This window comes from Mustelus asterias, chromosome 4, assembly GCF_964213995.1.
Source record: "Mustelus asterias chromosome 4, sMusAst1.hap1.1, whole genome shotgun sequence".
NCBI classification, from domain to species: Eukaryota; Metazoa; Chordata; class Chondrichthyes; order Carcharhiniformes; family Triakidae; genus Mustelus; species Mustelus asterias.
Window position 1 is genome coordinate 26317939 of NC_135804.1, and position 19248 is coordinate 26337186.

At 40.2% G+C, this 19248-nt stretch overlaps 2 protein-coding genes across 10 annotated transcripts in view; one reads left to right on the forward strand and one right to left on the reverse strand.

The window, feature by feature from the left end:
* piezo1 (piezo type mechanosensitive ion channel component 1 (Er blood group)) overlaps positions 1–10047 on the forward strand; it is a 347945-nt gene extending 337898 nt beyond the window's left edge. For all 4 annotated transcript variants that reach the window (XM_078210703.1, XM_078210705.1, XM_078210706.1 and 1 more), the window contains 2 exons: positions 783–987; positions 8531–10047. In XM_078210703.1, the coding sequence (XP_078066829.1) occupies positions 783–987; positions 8531–8780 (455 nt within the window). In that variant the 3' untranslated portion in view covers positions 8781–10047. The remainder of the gene's footprint in view (positions 1–782; positions 988–8530) is intronic.
* Positions 10048–15018: 4971 nt separating this feature from the next.
* ctu2 (cytosolic thiouridylase subunit 2 homolog (S. pombe)) overlaps positions 15019–19248 on the reverse strand; it is a 28721-nt gene continuing 24491 nt past the window's right edge. For 3 of the 6 annotated variants that reach the window (XM_078210690.1, XM_078210691.1, XM_078210694.1), the window contains one exon: positions 15020–18416. In XM_078210690.1, coding sequence (XP_078066816.1) covers positions 18344–18416 — 73 coding nt within the window. In that variant the 3' untranslated portion in view covers positions 15020–18343. Of the gene's footprint in view, positions 18417–19248 lie in introns of all 6 variants that reach the window. The other 3 variants (XM_078210693.1, XM_078210692.1, XR_013497604.1) reach the window with 2 other exon arrangements.

Below are 19248 nucleotides of genomic sequence, written 5' to 3' on the forward strand. Positions count from 1 at the left end.
TTATTCATTTATATTCAAGGTGGCATGATTTTATCTATCAATTTGTTAGGGGATGTTTTATTCTATGTTGCCTTTTAGTTATGTATTTTGGCCAAACAGGCACCACAATTGTCAATGACAGGAAAGGTTACAAGGTGGGCCCCACAGTGTGAAGGAGGCCATTCAGCCCATTGAGTCTGCACCGACTCTCTGACAGAGCACCTTACCCACACCCTATCCTGCAGTGCAGGACTTCTGGTGAATGGAGAACTGGGGTTGTGATTACTGGAATCATACTCTAATGAGTTCCTCATGGAAAGCCAGTCAAAAGAAGATTACCCCTTCCCTTCCTTATCCTTCTCCTCATGCTCCGGCTGCTCCTAAACTACTCTTCTGTAACTGGTGGTCATGACTGTCCACTGATCATGTTGTGATTGTACAATATGTAGTAGACCACCATGAATCCTGAGGCTGTTGGGCTCTGTGAGATTGTCCAGACAATAGAATCATTGTGTTCGGCCAGTGGTCTGCGTATCATATTCCCTGTGGCAGCATGACTTTTGTTGTAAGTAGGTTGGATGCGTGGGTCACACACTGGAGGCATCACTGGAGATGATTGCTACACAATAACCCACAAAATTATGACAACAGCGATGAAGTCTGTTGTGAATGGCCTTGTAACAAGTGTATTAATTGGGATGTTGCTCATTAAGCTACACATTGATACAAATCAACATTGCCCAGTAATCAGATTTACCTCTCCGAGACTACTGCATTAAAACCTTTTCACCATTGATTGACAGAGCATGAAAATAGCTACCTGAATGTGACAATGGAACTACAAAGGCACACTGGAAAGGATGTAAATGATTCCGACAGTATTTTGGAATGGTGGGTGATACAGGCCAGGACTGAAGAATGTAAACACAATGAATGTAATGAACTGCAGATGATCATCTTCAGTGACAAGGTCAGCCCGCCAAGCCTGGGCTTCCTTGCTGGACATGGGTATGTTTCTTTCAAAAATGTAACGGTGGCCATTGTTTTCCTTGCGTAACAAAGCTTTGATAAAATATTCTGCATCTTATTGAATTCAGCAGTTGGAACTGGAAATAATTAAATATTAAGATGTCTGTAAGTTGATTTTAATATATTTCACAATGTCTTTAATCAAATCAGCAGAAACAAATCCAAGCAATGGACTTGCTGTTGCTTACTCATTCCATGGCCATTTAATGCCACTTTTTTGTAGAGTTAAGGCATCTGCCTGACTCAGTGGGAGCCTCATAAGTCTGTGTAAATCAGGTTCCCATAGTGTCACCAGGATCCTGATGCAATTGTAGCTGCCTCTGAGTCCCTCCATTACAATCCCGGTGGAGACCAATAACTTCTTTAGAGTCTCCAATGATGCCAATGGAAAGAAAATCGGTAGACAATATTTTACTTTTTTAAACTTTCACTGTAACAAACCAACATAATACAAACATTAATTAACAGAATATTATTTCAAATACAAAGGTAATTTTCACTTTTGGTTGTTGATGCGACAAAGGTATGCTTTATGTAGTTATAAGCATGATTGAACCACGTGCAATCTCTCAATCTTTCCAACTTGCCCTTCAGCATATAGGATCTCTCACTTTTCCTACTAACTAAATTTGGTCCTCGAGTCACTTTCATGGCAGCTGTATTCTATCCGAGGTTCCCGGATACCAGGTGCATGTCGATAAACCCTCTCTCACTTGTGTCACAACAGTCCTGATGGTGTATAGCTTTCCAGAGTTCCTTTTCAACCAAGCAACCAACACATCTGCTTCATGGTTTGGTCCTGATTTCAAACCCCTTTAGGGTTCAGTCTCTTTCAACATGCTCGCATGTAGCTTCGACAAGAGTATCTGGAGTTGCATTTTCTTCTTACTGCTAAACATAAAACTGATCAATTCATAGAGAGCTTTGCTTCATTCCCTTTGCACAAATTCTGGGCAGCACGGTGGCATAGTTATTAGCACTGCTGCCTCACAGCGCCAAGGACCCAGGTTCGGTTCCCAGCTTTGGGTCACTGTCTGTGTGGAGTTTGCACATTCTCCCTGTGTCTGCATAGGTTTCCTCTGGGTAATCTGGTTTCCGCCCACAGTCCGAAAGATGTGCTAGCTAGTTGCATTGGCCATGCTAAATTCTCCCTCAGTGTACCCGAGCAGGCACCGGAGTGTGGTGACTAGGGGATTTTCACCGTAACTTCATTGCAGTTTAAATGTAAGCCTACTTGTGACACTAATAAATAAACTCTTAAACTTTAAAACTGTGTTCTGAACTATGCCTGCTCAGACCAGCTAGCACGAAACAGCCTGGAATCTGACACCACCCCAATTAGCTTTCATCTCCACAGTAACCTCAGTTTAGTCTTAACTTTTCTGAAATGATGTCATGCCCCAGAAGTCCAATGAACCCCCCCTCCCCCCCGCCCCACCCCCACCCTTTGCCCCTTCACAGAATTATTGTAATTTAACTTTGGACTGAAAGGAACACTTCACAAAAAGATAATATAGGCTTTTTCCAAAGTATAATGACCATCACAAATGAAAGGCCTCAACATCTCTCAAAAACTTGGTCTTGCAATTCATAAGTTCCCCACAATTATCTTGCTGTGTGATTCAACAATTTTCTGGATGCTACAATTTTGGAATGAAACCCCCTCCACATACCCAAGTTTTGAAGTTTTAAATTGCCCCTTGCTGTGCCAGGGTTTCTGAGTCTTTCAAAAAATAACCAAAGAATAGGGTTGCCAACCCTCCAGGTTTTGTCCCGATATCTCCAAAGATGAACAAAGCATCGTAGCTGTGAGGGACAGCTCGGTGGATAGGATATTAGGATGTAGATAGGCTGGAAAATTGGGCGGGGATCCTGGATTCAGGATTCAATCCTGGACCGGGGAGTGGCGCGGGCTTGGAGGGCCGAAGGGCCTGTTCCTGTGCTGTATTGTTCTTTGTTCTTTGTAACGAAAGATTAATCACCTGGACACCACGGCAAGCAACCTCTGGGAGAAAATGATAGGAGCCCTAAAAACAAAATATTGCTCTTCTTTCTGAATCTTTGAACATTTTTTGTTTCCTAGTTATATAAGAATTGGAGCTGGAGGGAAATGGCTGTTCACTGGGCGGGGCAGTTGGACACAGGAGGTCAGGTGGTGAAATCTCCAGGAATACATCCAGCCAGAGTTGGCAACCCTACTGAGTGAATGGATTTCAGTTACTTTAGTCAAGTAATGTTTCATGTTCAATAGAATTATCGAATCCTTCCTTCGGAGAAAGAGAAAACCACTTACATTTATATTGTTCCCGCAGATGTGAAAATGTATTTATTAGTGTCACAAGTGGGCTTACATTAAAACTGCAATGAAGTTACTGTGAAAATCCCCTAGTCGCCACTCTCTGGCGCCTGTTCGGGTTACGCTGAGGGAGCGGTGGTAGTGATTAAAGCAAAACTGTTAGAGGCCAGTGTCACTGTTTTTCTGAAGCAGGCAGCAATTTCTGGAGTCTGCAATCGGAAATCCAGAAGTTGGTGCCAGTGATTCTATGGTTTCCCACAGGCAGTATTCGCTTGACTGCACAGAAAAGCAGCAGTGCTCGTGCAGGCTGCACAGAAGTCCCCCTCCCTTAATTACCACGTGTGTGCACCCCACACAAAATAATTAAACGGACCACGGACCTAAATAAATCACCCACATACTCAATACTTTTTGGGGGAATATTGTCCTTTGGGTGCAATGTTGCAGTCCTCCCAGACGAATCATTTAGAAATCATTGAACTGGCAAGAATTTCCATTGTCCCACTTTTATTCAAAACGGTTTTATTCGAGGTTGTTTAAAATGCAATTGAGGTGTGATTTGGCGATTAACGGTATACTTAATTAATAACATTCAAAAAATCTCACTGCTCCTGAGAAAGTTGAATGTCAAATGTCTCTTATAAGAAATTTTACTTTTTTAAAGTTTGTTTTTATTTTGTTCATGGAGGGCCAATGGTAAGGTCAGCATTTATCACCGATCCCTAATTGTCCTCGAAAAGGTGGTGGTGGGCCACCTTCTTAAACCACTGCAATCTCTGGGTTGTAGGGACATCCACAGTGCTGTTAAGTAGGGAGTTTGAAGAGTTTGAGTCAGCAATTATGAAGGAATGATAAAATAGTTCCAGGTCAGAATGACGTGTGACTTGGAGGGGAATTTGTGGTCGTGTTTCCACCTTGTTCTTCTAGGTGGTAGAGGCCATGGGTTTAGAAGGTGCTACTGAAGGAGCCTTGTGGATCTTGTGGATGGTACACACTGCTGCCAGTCTGCTAGTGGTGGGTGGGATACCAATCAGTTGGCCTGCATTGTCCCAGATTGTGCCACACTATGCCCCTATCAATGAAGTCTAGGATACTATATGATTTGTTAACTGCTCTCTCTACCTGTCCAGCTACTTTTAATGATTTATGCACATTTACAACTAGATTCCTCTGCTCCCGCACCCCCTTAAGAATTATACCCCTTACTTTATATTGTCTGTCTATATTCTAAACCTGCCGTCCTCACTATTTACCTCCCCACCAAATTTTATATCATCCGCGAACAAAGTGATCAACCCTCCTAGTCTAAATCATTGAGAAAAACCACAAACAGCAAGGAGCCCAACACCAATCCCTGTGGGACCCCACTGGACACAGGCTTCCAGTCAGAGAAACACCCCTCAACCATCACTCTCTGCTACCTGTCACTCAACCAATTCTGGATCCAATTTGCCAAATTTCCTTGGATCCCATGGGCTTTTACCTTTGGGATCTTGTCAAAAGTCCTGCTGAAGTCCAAGTAGCCTACATCAAATGCATTCCCTCATCTACAAACTTTGTCACCTTCTCAAAAAATTCAATCAAGTTGGTCAGACATGACATCCTTAACAAAACTATACCGACTGTTCTTGATTAATTCCTGCCTCTCCAAATGCAGGTTAATTCTGTTTTTCAGAATTGTTTCCAATAGTTTCCCCACCACTAAGGTTAGACTGACTGGCCTGTAGATTCCTGGTTTATCCTTTCCTCCATCCTTGAATAATGCTACCCCATTGGCTGTCCTCCAGTCCTCCAGCACCTCCCTGTGGCCAGAGAAGAATTGAACATTATTGTCAGTGCCCCTGCTATTTCCTCCCTTGATGTGGAGATGCAGGCTTTGGACTGGGGTAAGCACAGTAAGAAGTCTCACAACACCAGGTTAAAGTCCAACAGGTTTATTTGGTAGCTTGTTCCGAAAGCTTGTGCTACCAAATAAACCTGTTGGACTTTAACCTGGTGTTGTGAGACTTCTTACTGTGATTTCCTCCCTTGCCACACTCAACAGCCCAGGATACATTTCATCCAGCCCTGGAGATACATCTACTTTTAAGTCTGCCACACCACTCAGATCCTCCTCTCTGTCTATGTTAATTTATTTAATTGTTTCACAGCCCTTCCCCCTGATTTCAATACCCACATTGCCTCTCTCACTAGTGAACACTGACACAATATTCATTTAGAACCCTATCTACGTCCTCCGGCTCCATACACATATTACCACTGCGGTCCTTAATGGGCCTTACTCTTTCCCTAGTTATCCCTTTACTCTTGATGTACTTGTAAAACAACTTAGGATTTTCCTTTACTTTACATACCAGTATCTTTTCATGGTCCCTTTTTCACTCTCCTAATTTCCTTTTTAAGTTCCCTCTTGCACATTCTATACTCCCCCAGGGCTGCTACTGTTCTGAGCCCTCGATGTCTGCCATAAACCTCTCTTTTTTCTTTCAGCAATGCTATATATCCCTCGATATCTCCCACCCTTTTTTTCTTTATTGGAACACGTTGACTCTGTAATCTCCCTATTTCCTTCTCGAATGCGTCCCACTGTTCTGTCACAGATTTACCTAAAAGTTTCTGCTCCCAGTCCCCTCTGGCCAAATCATACCTGATCTTATTAAAATCGGTCTGCCTGCAGTTTATAACTTTGATTTCAGGACCATCCTTGTCCTTTTCCATCACAATCTTGAGTACTGACAGTCCATCCAACACCCCCTCTTTATCAGTTTTGAATCCTTCTGATGACAGAGTTTCTTCCTCTGACACCATGTTCTGGATAGCAGCCACCTCTTTGTAAAATATTCATTTAATACCTCAGCCATGTCCCCTACCTCCATGTGTCAATTCCCTTTTGGGTCCCTAATCATCCCTACTGTTTTTTCCAACCCTTTCCTATGTTATATGCCTGTTGAAGACTTTGGGATTCCCCTTTATGTTGGCTGCCAGTCTTTCCTCATAATCCCTCTTCATTTCTCTAACATGCTATTTTATCTCTCCTCTGAACCTCTTGGTATTCCTCTTGGTTCTCACTTGTATTTTCTACCTGACACCTGTCATAAGCCCAGGTATCAGATGGTCGTATCCTTGGGCTGAAATGATTGGTCTTCAACCACAACTTCCTTTGAACTAGGTATGGCTCAAACCATTGCAGAGTTTTCCCATAATTCCCACTGACTTCCTATGGCTATTTGATGCCCCCATATTTGATCATATACCGTCTTGATGTTGTTGTGGTGTACTTATACTCAATAACCGCAAGAGACTTGGGTACAGGTACATTTATTCATGATCTAGCATGGAGAACGCTACCCCAGAGAAACCTCTGAAGCAGCACTCTCCTCTAATGCAGCCCTCTCCGAATACAGCACTCACACCAAGTCACAGATACACCGTTAATCAGTACACAGAACATCCAATCTTGTCTACATAGGTATATTATTAAACCTTCACCCAGAGCTTGGCTGTCTGCTCCTGTCTCAATGTCTGTCCTTCTAACCATAAAGTCCATGCGAGCTATAAGCATTTGGCTAACAAGTGATTTTACTCTGTTAGGTTTTACTATATCTATTCATTTCCCCTAACAATGTCAAGGTCTATCATCCTCATTTCATCTCTGAAATTCAGGACTTCTTTCCATGTGTGGATCATGGTTGTAATGAGGTCTTGAGTTGAGTGATCCTGTAGAACCCAAACTAAATATTGGTGTCCAGGTTATTGCGAATTAGCGCTGCTTGACAGCATTGTTGGTGACTTCTTCCTTCACTTGAAGCTGATCATTGGCAGTACACTGATGATGGTAATGGGTAGATGGTAGCGTATTGGTAATGTCACTAGACTACTAATCCAGAAACCCAGGTTGATACTCTGGGGACATAGGTACGAATCCCACTAAGGTAGTTGGTGAAACTTAAATTCAGTAATCGTGACTATGAAACTATAATTGATTTTTGTAAAAACCCATCTGAGTTACGATTATACTTTAGGGAAATAAATCTGTCATCCATATCTGGTCTGGCCTACATGGGACTCCAGATCCATAACAATGAGGTTGACTCGAGTGTCCTTTGAAAAGCCCAGCAAGCCTCTCAGTTCAAGGTCAGTTAGGGATGGGCAACAGATGCCATCCTTGCCAGCGATGCCCACATCCCATCTAAGAATAATAAAAAATTGGCTGGATTGGATTCGTCCTGTATTTTGTGAACTATTTTCACTTTGTCGAGTTGATGCTGATGTTGCGGCTATACTGGAACAGTTTGACTCAAGAGTGGGAAAAGAACGGGAGCATATCATTAACACTTCAGTCAGGATATTGTCTGGACCTTTTGTCTTTGCTGTAACCAGTGCTATCAGTTTAAGTTTATTTATTAGTGTCACAAGTAGGCTTACATTAACACGGCAATGAAGTTACTGTGAAAGTCCCCTAGTCGCCACACTCTGGTGCCTGTTCAGGTACGCTGAGGAAGAACTTAGCATGGCCCAATGCACCTAACCAGCACGTCTTTCAGACTGTGGGAGGAAACTGCAGACACAGGGAGAACGTGCAGACTCTACACAGACAGTGACCCAAGCTGGGACTCAAACCAGGGTCCTTGGCATTGTTAGTGCTAACCACTGTGCCACCCACCGTCCTGCCCAATTTTTAACCAATCAACCAATTTTTAAAAACATTGCTCCTGGAGATCCCCATGTCTTGCCGACAGATTTAAACTGATATTAGGAAAGTGAAAATGTGCTACAGAGAGCTTTGTAGACAGTTTTCGTCAAGGCCAACAGCAAATGCCTTTGCTTCTCCACTAACCACAAAATCCAACCCAGAATCTTTTTGTCACTGTACATTCCAAAGCACTTCACAGCCTATTTGAAGCTTAGTCATTGTTGTGATGTAGGAAGATGTCTTGCAGCACTCTGGGAATGACACTGGAATATCACCCTGGATTGTGGACTCATCTCTTAAGTGGGGCTGGAACCCACAACCTTCTGACTTAAACAGATATTTGCTCTAAAGTGCGATGGAAATAACAACAATGTTGCTTTGGCGTTCTCAGGGGAGATTGGGGGAAAGAATCCGTTTTCTTTTGAAGTAAGGGTGGATGGAGGAGAGTCTATCATAGGATTAATGATGCACAGTCCATGGATGGTGCAGGATTGACGAGCTAATTTCTTAACCTGGATTTTCTTATTTTTCAGAATAATGGGCCTTTACGTCTCAATTGTGTTGGTGGTTGGGAAGTTTGTGCGAGGCTTCTTCAGTGAAATCTCATACTCTATCATGTTTGAGGAGCTGCCATGTGTGGACCGTATCTTGAAGCTGTGCCATGATATCTTTCTCGTGAGAGAGAATGGAGAGTTGGAGGTGGAGGAAGAGCTATATGCCAAACTAATATTCCTATATCGGTCGCCTGAAACAATGATTAAATGGACTAGAGAGAAGGACTAACACTTGCCTGCTTCTTCTTTGCTCTCTATCTCTTTATTTCTTTCTTCCTGTCCATTTTTTTGTTGTCTTTCTCTCTCTCTCTCCATCTCACTGTTTCTCTTGGCTGAGCCAAGTTGAATATGCACATTCTGATTGATAGAAGAATTACCTCAGCTTGTCAAAAGTCTACTTACCTGCTTTACCTCCTCTTGTTCATGTGGGAGCTACTTGCCTACATGGGTCTCAATGAAATGGACTTAATGTCTTAAAACACAAACACTACTTGATGAGTTTGACTTAAAGAACCTGAAACAAATTTACGGCAATGTCACGTTGCTGAAGACTGCACGTCAAACAGGTGAGAAGCCAAGCTTGTCTTTTGTTTCCACTATCTGCTTCTGCCAAGGTTCATATTTTTTTCCTGAAAACTCACTTTGACTAGTCATGAATTGGAGCTACAGTACAGAGACTATTCACCCACCACAACTGAGAAAGCTAAACCTATAGTCTACAGTTATCAAACATGGAGAAACTCGAGGAAGATTGACAATACTCTCCTGCTTCCTGTCCAATGAAATGCCAAGCTGTTCATAGTTCTGCAACGGAAGTACAATGAATTTGAGACCTGAAAACGCTATTAAACACATTTTTATATTTTTTAAAAAGATGTTGACTATTTCTATTTTGGGAAAAGAATGTTTGCCAGGAGGCCATTTATTCGGAAACATTGTTTAGATACGGAATCCTGTGGGAACTCTTACAAAAACCTTTTCCAATGCGATGAAGGTCGTCCCATCGAGAGCAGGATTGATTCAATAATGTTACATTAGCAATATGGACACTGCAACATCAGAGGATTATATATTTGCTACTTTCTTTTATATGTTTAGTTTACAGTTTCAGAACTTTGGTGAATTTGCAGCCTAATATCATTTTCTAAGTGCCTCTGATTCCTTCAGCAATTTGACTCTAGTAAATGGAAAATTACTATTTTGTAATGACTATCTTTCACTGCACTTGACAATGGGGCTTTTGTGCAACAAGTCAGTCAACTACTTTCTGCTAAATACCACATTGCAGTTGATTGTAATTATAGAATTATGCACTAATCTGATTTTTTTTTGAATGTGTACAAAAAATATTGGTAAGGGTGAATGGAAATGGTAAAGTCTGACGCTTGTTTTTTTTTCTAAGTTAAGAATGTCCTTCGATTGGCAATAATTGTATATGTTTTCCTCATTGTGATAATAAAATCTGCTTCCTAGACTGGGAAGCAATTTAAAAGCAAGCTTTTGGTGCTCGAGTTGACGACTGTTAGGAAATGTTAAACATTTCTTGTACTTTACTACATTTGAGCAAAGTATTTTGTTTGTGACTGGGCGGAGTAGCAACTTTAAAAACAAGTTGCTTCCACAAAGAACAACAAAGAACAATACAGCACAGGAACAGGCCCTTCGGCCCTCCAAGCCCGCGCCGCTCCCTGGTCCAAACTAGACCATTCTTTTGTATCCCTCCATTCCCACTCCGTCCATATGGCTGTCTAGATAAGTCTTAAACGTTCCCAGTGTGTCCGCCTCCACCACCTTGCCTGGCAGCGCATTCCAGGCCCCCACCACCCTCTGTGTAAAATATGTCCTTCTGATATCTGTGTTAAACCTCCCCCCCTCTTCACCTTGAACCTATGACCCCTCGTGAACGTCACCACCGACCTGGGGAAAAGCTTCCCACCGTTCACCCTATCTATGCCTTTCATAATTTTATACACCTCTATTAAGTCTCCCCTCATCCTCCGTCTTTCCAGGGAGAACAACCCCAGTTTACCCAATCTCTCCTCATAACTAAGCCCCTCCATACCAGGCAACATCCTGGTAAAACATCCAGTCTGTTTTAAGAAGTTCTGCCCTTTCTAGTTGATTTCAAACAGTACAGAAATGGGATGTGTCGTACTAAATTAGCACTCTGAGAAATAGTCACAAATTCTGTTTTTAAAAAAATTAAATAATTGGGAAACAGAAATTATACACCCTTTTCAAAGGCTTTAATCAAATCTTGACCTCTTGTTCATAATTATGTGAGCAGTGATTTTCAGTTCAGTTATTGAGTTTTAACTATTTTCTGTGCTGTGCACTGCCTCCAAGTGGTTTGAAATTGAAAAGACATTTAAGACCTTCATTTATAAACCCAAATGTGTCAAAGGGAATATGGTCAAGTTGAAAATGGTCAAGTTCACGAGTCTGCTTACAATGTTTGCAGTACTATAATTTATCCCTACTTGTACGATACATGGCCTAATTGTTAGTAGTTCATTGCTCCCTTTGATGACCTGGTTACTAAAGAGTCTGAATAAAACCCAGAGTTATTTTTTAATACCCAGATATCTATTCTCCTGTTCTTATACCTCTGGGCTACTTGGATATAATGTGGAGATGCCGGCGTTGGACTAGGGTGAACACAGTAAGAGTTTTAACAACACCAGGTTAAAGTCCAACAGGTTTATTTGGTAGCAAACACCATTAGCTTTCGGAGCGCTGCTCCTTCGTCAGATGGAGTAGTCAGCTAGATCCGATTCCATTTTGCACCTAACTGCATACAGTACAAATGTCCCATTATACCAAGTGATAGAAACATTTCCTTATTTTAACATACAGGCATTTAACCATGATTGCATAAAGATCATGAAAGGGTTTTGCACTATGAGTCAATTACTGATTTGATGGCTCAGATATGAATCATAAAAGGTTGGTCTACAGGTGCAGCAGGTAATTAAGAAGGCAAATGGAATTTTGTCCTTCATTGCTAGAGGGATGGAGTTTAAAAACAGCGAGGTTATGTTGCAGCTGAAGAGTGCTGTGAGGCCACAACTGGAGTACTGTGTATGGTTTTGGTCTCCTTACTTGAGAAAGGATATACTGGCACTGGAGGGGCTACAGAGGAGATTCACTAGGATGATTCCGGAGTTGAAAGAGTTGGCTTATGAGGAGAGACTGAGTAGACTGGGGCTATACTCATTGGACTTCAGAAGAATGAGGGGGAGATCTTATAGAAACATAAGATTATGAAGAGAATAGATAAGATAGAAGCAGGGAGATTGTTTCCACTGGCAGATGAAATTAGAACTAGGCGGCATAGCCTCAAATTAAGCAGGTGCAGATTTAGGACTGAGTTGAGGAGGAACTTCTTCACCCAGACGGTTGTGAAAATGTGGAATTCCCTGCCCAGTGAATTAGTTGAGGCTACCTCATTGAATGTTTTTAAGGCAAGGATAGATAAATTTTTGAACAGTAAAGGAATTAAGGGTTGTGAGCGGGCGGGTAAGTGGAGCTGAGTCCACAAAAAGATCAGCCATGATCTTATTGAATGGCAGAGCAGGCTCGACGGGCCAGATGGCCGACTCCAGCTCCTAGTTCTTGTGTTCTTATATTGAATGATGTGTTAATGGAAGTAAAACAGAACCCGTCCTCCACAAGGGCAGAATGTACGTACAAAAGTTTGAGACCTGCACTTAAACCCAAAGATCCATTCAATGCTTTATTTTCTGAATCAATAAATTACTATTCAGATTTTTATAAAGATTCTCACTGATTTTTGTGGAATTGGAAATTGGATGGTATGCAGGTAACAGGTAACAAATCCACAATACCAGTTTTAATATCTAAAACGTGGTGTCCTTGTACAGTTGCTTATGTTTTAAAATAAGCAAATAGGCAGGTTGGCAATGAGGCTGCATTAATTTGCCAAGTCCAGATTAAAGAAAAATGCATCAAAATGGAATAGAGTGCAAATGAACAAGCCTTTTAAAAAAAATAGAATTGAAACTGAACTGCAGTGAAAAGTCACCTGACCATGTTGATGGCTGTTGTTTTTCCTGATAGTCAATGCTACAAAATGCAAGATCTAATTTGATTCTGATTCAACCTATAATTATTTAGTTAAAGAATACATCTGGTGCTCCCATTTTAGACTTTTCCTGCATTGTATGTTTTCCAGTGTTTTTTTTTCAATGATGAAAGGAATAAAGAAAAGTACAGCATAGGAACAGGCCCTTCAGCCCTCGCTGATCATGATGCCCTAACTAAACTAAGAAACCTTCCACCCTTACTCAGTTCATAGCCCTCTATTCCCTTCCCACTCATGTACCCATCCAGATGCCTGTTAAATGTTGCCATTGTGCCTGCTTCCACTACTTCCTCTGGCAGCGTGATCCAGGCACCCATCATTCGCTGCGTGAAAACCTCCCCCACACATCTCCCTTAAACTTTCCTCTTTTCGTCTTGAATCTGTGCCCCCTTGTGATTGACATCTCCACCCTGGGGAAAAAGCCTTTGACTATCCACCCTGTCTGCCTCTCAATTTTGTAGACCTCTTATCAGGTCTCCCCTCCGCCTCTGTCTTTCCAGTGAAAACAATCCTAGTTTATTTAACCTCTCCTCATAGCCAACACCCTTGAGACCAGGCAACATCCTGGTGAACCTTCTTTGCACTCTCTCCAAAGCTTCCACATCCTTTTGGGTAGTATAGCAACCAGAATTGCCTACAATACTCCAAATGTGGCCTCACCAATGTTTTATATAGCTTATCATAAAGTATGGAATTAATTTCTCAAATCTTTGATAAAATACATATCTGATGGAAGACCCACACCCAAAATGGCAACCTGTATTTCCTCTCCACAGGTACTAAATGGGGTTTTGCAGCATTCTTCCATTTTTGTTTGAAAGCATGTTTAATTGCTCCAAATTTCCATAAAAGGAGACTCCTGCCATGTAAACCCGAAATGTTTATTTTGACTTTGCAAGAAATTACCACATGTAGCAATAGGAATTTAAGAATGCAAAATTAGAAACACAAAACCAAAACAATATAATTTCAATGTGTTTCATTAGTTGGTGACAGATGAACACAATTATTTTACTCTTGTACTAACTGCATCTGTATAAAATCCTGCCAAATGCATGCAAGTCTATAAATATTTCACATTAATTTTGCTGGATGTTTTCAAATTGGGACAAATGTTTTAGTAAGAGGGTGAACAAAAATCAAGAAAACTACTGCATACATTCTGTTCTGCCTGAATTTTCTAGAGCTTTTGAATAGGGACTACAAAAAATGTTCTTTATGCTGCTTTCTGCAGCACCTGAAGGCCTGATTTTCCATCATTAGCCAGTATTTCATGTGAATCAAATGTTGATTTAGATAAGCATGAAGGACTGATTAGTAATACAGCATTTTTCTATACACAAACACACTTCGATCACAAGATCAATGTATTGATACTCCTGCTTTTTAAAATATGAATCCGATGCTTTAAATTGATGTGTGCTTCTTGAAGGTCTTCACTATGAATCCTACTTCGACTCAAATTTGCAGATAGCATGTGGACACCGTAGTTGATGACTTCCATGGGATGAAATGGACATGTATATATGTCTTAATTTTATGCAAATAGCTTTGCCCCTTGAAAACAGTCTTGCAAGATATCTAACTGGTTTTATAAATTCGGTGCACAATTATGTAGTCAAGAAATGCACTTGTTAATTATGTGCATATTTGCAGCTATATATTTGGCAATTTCAAAACCAAATACAAAAATTAAAAAAGGAACTTCACATTCATTGCTGCAGTTAGTGTCTTAATGCAGGTTCGTTTCATTAATATAGTGATGTTTTCCAAGATGGCTATGTTCCAGGACCTTTGCCAGCCTGAAAACTTCATGCAAAGAGAATATCTCTTGTACATGTTGTAGTTGGCCACTATCTTTACTGATTTCAACAGTATCTTATGCCTATAGGATATTGAGAGCCCAACCGTTGCACTCCTGACTGTACAGAGTTAAATATTGAGTATTACAAAACAGAATAATCATGGAATTCTAACTATCCCTCTGACATTAGATAAATTATATTCAGTAGGAAAGAATCTACTGCTTGCATTGGGAATTATAGAAAAACGTTTGGAGTTCTATGGAATTCTGTTGAAAAGTTTTATTTAAGATATTTAGCACATTTTCCCCAAAACACAACGCATTGCAAAATAGGTCATGTAACTCTATAAAATCAGTAACTCAAAAATGTTACAATTTAATGGATGTTAAGGAGGAACACTTATAAAGTCAAATAGCTGCAATAAAAGCGATACACTGAGGAATGGTTGAAATGTAATCTATAGTTAATGAGATGGATTGCTAAATTCTTCAATTTGTGAATTTATAACCTGTTACTCTTGGTCATATCTCCTTTGCAAGATCTTGTTAAAAGCAACTCTTAGCATTCAGTCACAAGTATGTGATCCTTGTCAGTATTAAAAGTTTTTTTAAAAATAGAGATGGCAACACTCAAATAAAAACATTTAATTTATTTATATGAAAAGCATTTGTATAACCAACCAATATTTTCACATTTGATTTATTCAGCAGAAATAGCTATATTCACATGAGGATCTATAGAAGGTGTTTGCAGTAAAACAACCGCTGTATTTAAATTTTGCATGTTTTCCCTAAACCAGAACACATGCCAAGGGAGTCAAGTTACTCCTGTCTCCCAAGATATAACAGGTAAAAATGTCCAGCACAGGTACACAAAATGGGTGAGTGAATCATCAGGTGGGTTCACATTATTTTTTTCATTGCAAACAAAATCATATGGAGTGTAAAATGCGCTGCCCATTGGTTATTGCTCACTTTGCACTTCCATCCAAGGTGAATTGATGTACAAATTTAAACTATATAATCTGTGCAATCCACTGGAAAAATAAGGCATGCCTATCGTAGGTCAGCACCATGCAAGTAGGCACACACAATTTTAAAAAGCTCTTGCCCGTTTCAAGAAGTTCTATAGGAAACGTTGCAAGCCAATATTATGAACTGATGAAAATAAACATATCCACGTCTTGTTAAATGGCATTACTGCTAGTGGTCAAATTTTATTGCAGAATTGATATGTTTCACAACTCAATGCTGCCCCCAAGAGGCTGCTACAACTACTGTAACATCGACATTCAATTTTTCAGCAACTTCACTCATTTCAAGGAATTATACTATTCAGTAGCTTTTTGCAAGCATTTTCTTCAAAATATTTATGATTGGTCAATTGAACTAGGCATGCAATTTAAATGATCCAGATGTTGGCTGAAGTGCATATTGTAATCTATTTAATGCTGGTAGACAGCTCATATCCAGCCGCTTGGAATACAAGAACAGCGTAGTGACTTGTATTTTGCTATGAAGAAGCAGATAAATCATTCACCGTTCTCTCAAATAACATCAAGAATTTGCTGTGGGTACAAGCCTGCATTCCGATTCCTAATCATTCACTCCAGCTTTAGACCATCATGCTTGCGGTAATATAGATAACTATTACAGACCCAACTTAGATTTACTTCACCTACTGAATTAAAGTTTAAACACTGAATTTCAGAAGATTTTTTTTTAATTACCCTGTTGTCATAGTACACATATTAGGACTGTGAAATTATTTATTTAATTGATACAATAAACAATCTTCAGTTATACAAAATTGCCAGTATGTATTTCCCAATATTGAGTCACAATCTATCTGGAAGTTAAAATTGCCAATCTCTCGTGTGCTCAAGCATTTCATTTGTATTCATGAAATCAGACTCCTGCACACCTAATTATGTTAACAGTTAATTCAGTAATCATTTCTCAAATTAATAAACAGAACAGTGACTAATGTTTAAAAGTGAATTTTAACAACAAAGGTCAAGATTATTGGTTTATGCTCATCTTGCCTCAAGTTATTTGCAATCTGACATTCATTTCAATCTATGCTACACTTTGCAATCTTAAAAATAAAGCTATTCTCAATTGTGGTTGTATTTTATTCACAAGCTCAGGGGCAGTTTTAAGTTTCTTGCTGAAAACAAGGTTTACTGTCATTTTCACAGATTTACTTGTTCACCAATTTTAACTTTTCCAAGATAAAGTCAAAATACTACGAATACTGGAAGCTGAAATAACAGAAAATGCTGGAAAATCTCAGCAAGTCTAACAGCACCTGTGGAGAAAGAATGGTAAGAGTTTTAACAACACCAGGTTAAAGTCCAACAGGTTTATTTGGTAGCAAATACCATTAGCTTTCGGAGCGCTGCTCCTTCGTCAGATGGAGTGGATATCTGCAGATATCAGCAGCGCTCCGAAAGCTAATGGCATTTGCTACCAAATAAACCTGTTGGACTTTAACCTGGTGTTGCTAAAACCCTTACTGTGTTTACCCCAGTCCAATGCTGGCATCTCCACAGAAAGAACAGAGCCAACGTTTCAAGTCAGGATGACTCTTTGTCAGAGTTGAAAGCAAAGAAAATCAGACAAGATTTCCCCCCCACTCTCATATTATAAATAGTCTGATTTTCTTTGCTTTCAGCTCTGACGAAGGGTCATCCAGACTCAAAACATTGGCTCTATTCTCTCTCCACAGATGCTGTCAGACCCGCTGAGATTTACCAGCATTTTCTGTTTTTGTTAACTTTCCCAACATTGTTTGAATGACCTAATGAACACCTGAAATGAAGGTGGAGAAAGAGGAGGGCAGCTGTTTTCCTGGCTGCAGAACAATGAGCAGGGTAGAGGGGACACCATAATCAGCCTTTCCAGCACATTTTCCCTCCCTTTTATCACTACCCCACCCAATTTAGAGCAGGATAAGCAGAAGTAAGTTCAGCCCCTCTGGGTCAGATTTTCAGCAATGTTTAAAGGATGCTGCAAGTTCAGCTCTTCTCTAAGACTCTTGCACAAACAGTAGCCACACACTCCCCCTCCCCCCGTCCCCATTATACAAATAGAAATACTTACAAGTGGTAGTTTGGTTATAGAGCGATAGATTGTGTTTGTAGATTTGAGTTTATTCAAGCTTCACAAAAATGACATGTTAATTTAGGTCATACAGGAGCACTATAAATACAACTTCTGAAATTGTCAGAGTCTGCTTTCCCTGTGACTTTGAATAGCAAATGTAACAGCAATATTTGTAAGATCATTTATCCAGATTTGACAATTGAGAGAATTTAGTTGGGCAAAATGTGGAACACTGAAAGGAGTGCCCCTCTGAGATTAGGGTTAAAGCATACTGGTGGGGTAAACTAAAAGGATCTGTTCTCCCAATCTGCTTCACATTTCTCATCTGGGATGCCTCTATGCATTATCCGTCCTCAGAAAGCCTCATGTCAAAACAAATTTGTGAACAATTTTGAATTCAATATTTCAATTGATATTTACAGACATTACATTTAAAGTTAAGTCGAACTTTTAAGAGCAGCACCAAGTAAATAATACAAAACAACAATTATAAAAATCGGCCTAAACTGTCACCATAACAAGTTAGAATATACACGGGCAAATCGGCATTGGAATGGCTGCTGGGAACTGCTACCACGAGCAATTAAACAACAAGGAAGCCATAGGTTTATGATGATCTGAACTTCACCTTGTGCCAGAATGACAACTGGGTGAGTTACAATTTGTGATATGTTCATAGCTTATTCATTTCCAAGCTAAATGCATAATTGTGTATATAATCGGAAAGACTGCAGGATGTCTTCTTGACCTTTGTTGTTGAATTCAGGCAGACTGGTCAGGAGCTAGTATGATTTGTTCCTTCCTCAGGGGCCAACAGGAACTCCTGGATTTGTTCCCTCACTTGGGCTCTAAAATAAATCACATTTCACGGAAACAGTAATTGATATATCTCTCATACGGTGCATAAGATTGAGAACTCCAAATCATGTAATCTGTCAGATTAAATTCTGAATTCTTATTCAAGGCAGCAGGCAGGTTACAACCTCCAACTGTAAAGATGTTGAATTGACCAGACATTCATCCCCATGTAACAACCTTGTCATACTTGGCATCAACTAAAGTAATCCAGATCTCACAGCAAGGAATCTCCACAGGTAAGGGTTGATTTACTACCTTATGCCTAGGCAGAGAAATATATGCAGCAGCCTTTTTTCATTTCTTCTTCCACCGAAATGAACATGCAGATGATCCAAGGCAGCCCAACACCTCAGGTTGAAATTCTGCTGTCATTGTGCTAATCTGGTTTTCGTGTCATTGGAAGTGAGCTCATATTATTTTGAGTTAACAAGTGAAACCTGCTCTGCTAATCCTTCTTTATTTATACTTTTAATTAATCCGATTTGTAGATTATTGCTAGTCATTGTTTGAAAGTAATATTCTTATGTTATCTGACGAACTAGAAGGGTGAGAGAGCTCGTCTCTTTTACAGTGAGCAATTTCAAGTAACATGGTTTGTCCCAATCTGCTCCTGGGCAATGCTACATTATACATTGGTCTGGAGGGAGCAAAGGCTTACTTATGAAGCGCTCACCTAAACGCTGAGGCTGCACTTCTTGGGAAAAAGTTCATTTCCTTTCAAAGATGTAGCTGTGCTGGGACAGAGGTCTTGCAGCTTCCAGTGGAACAAATTCAATGTTATTGAAAAGTTTCGATGTAATTGAAGTTATGTAAGGGTGCAAG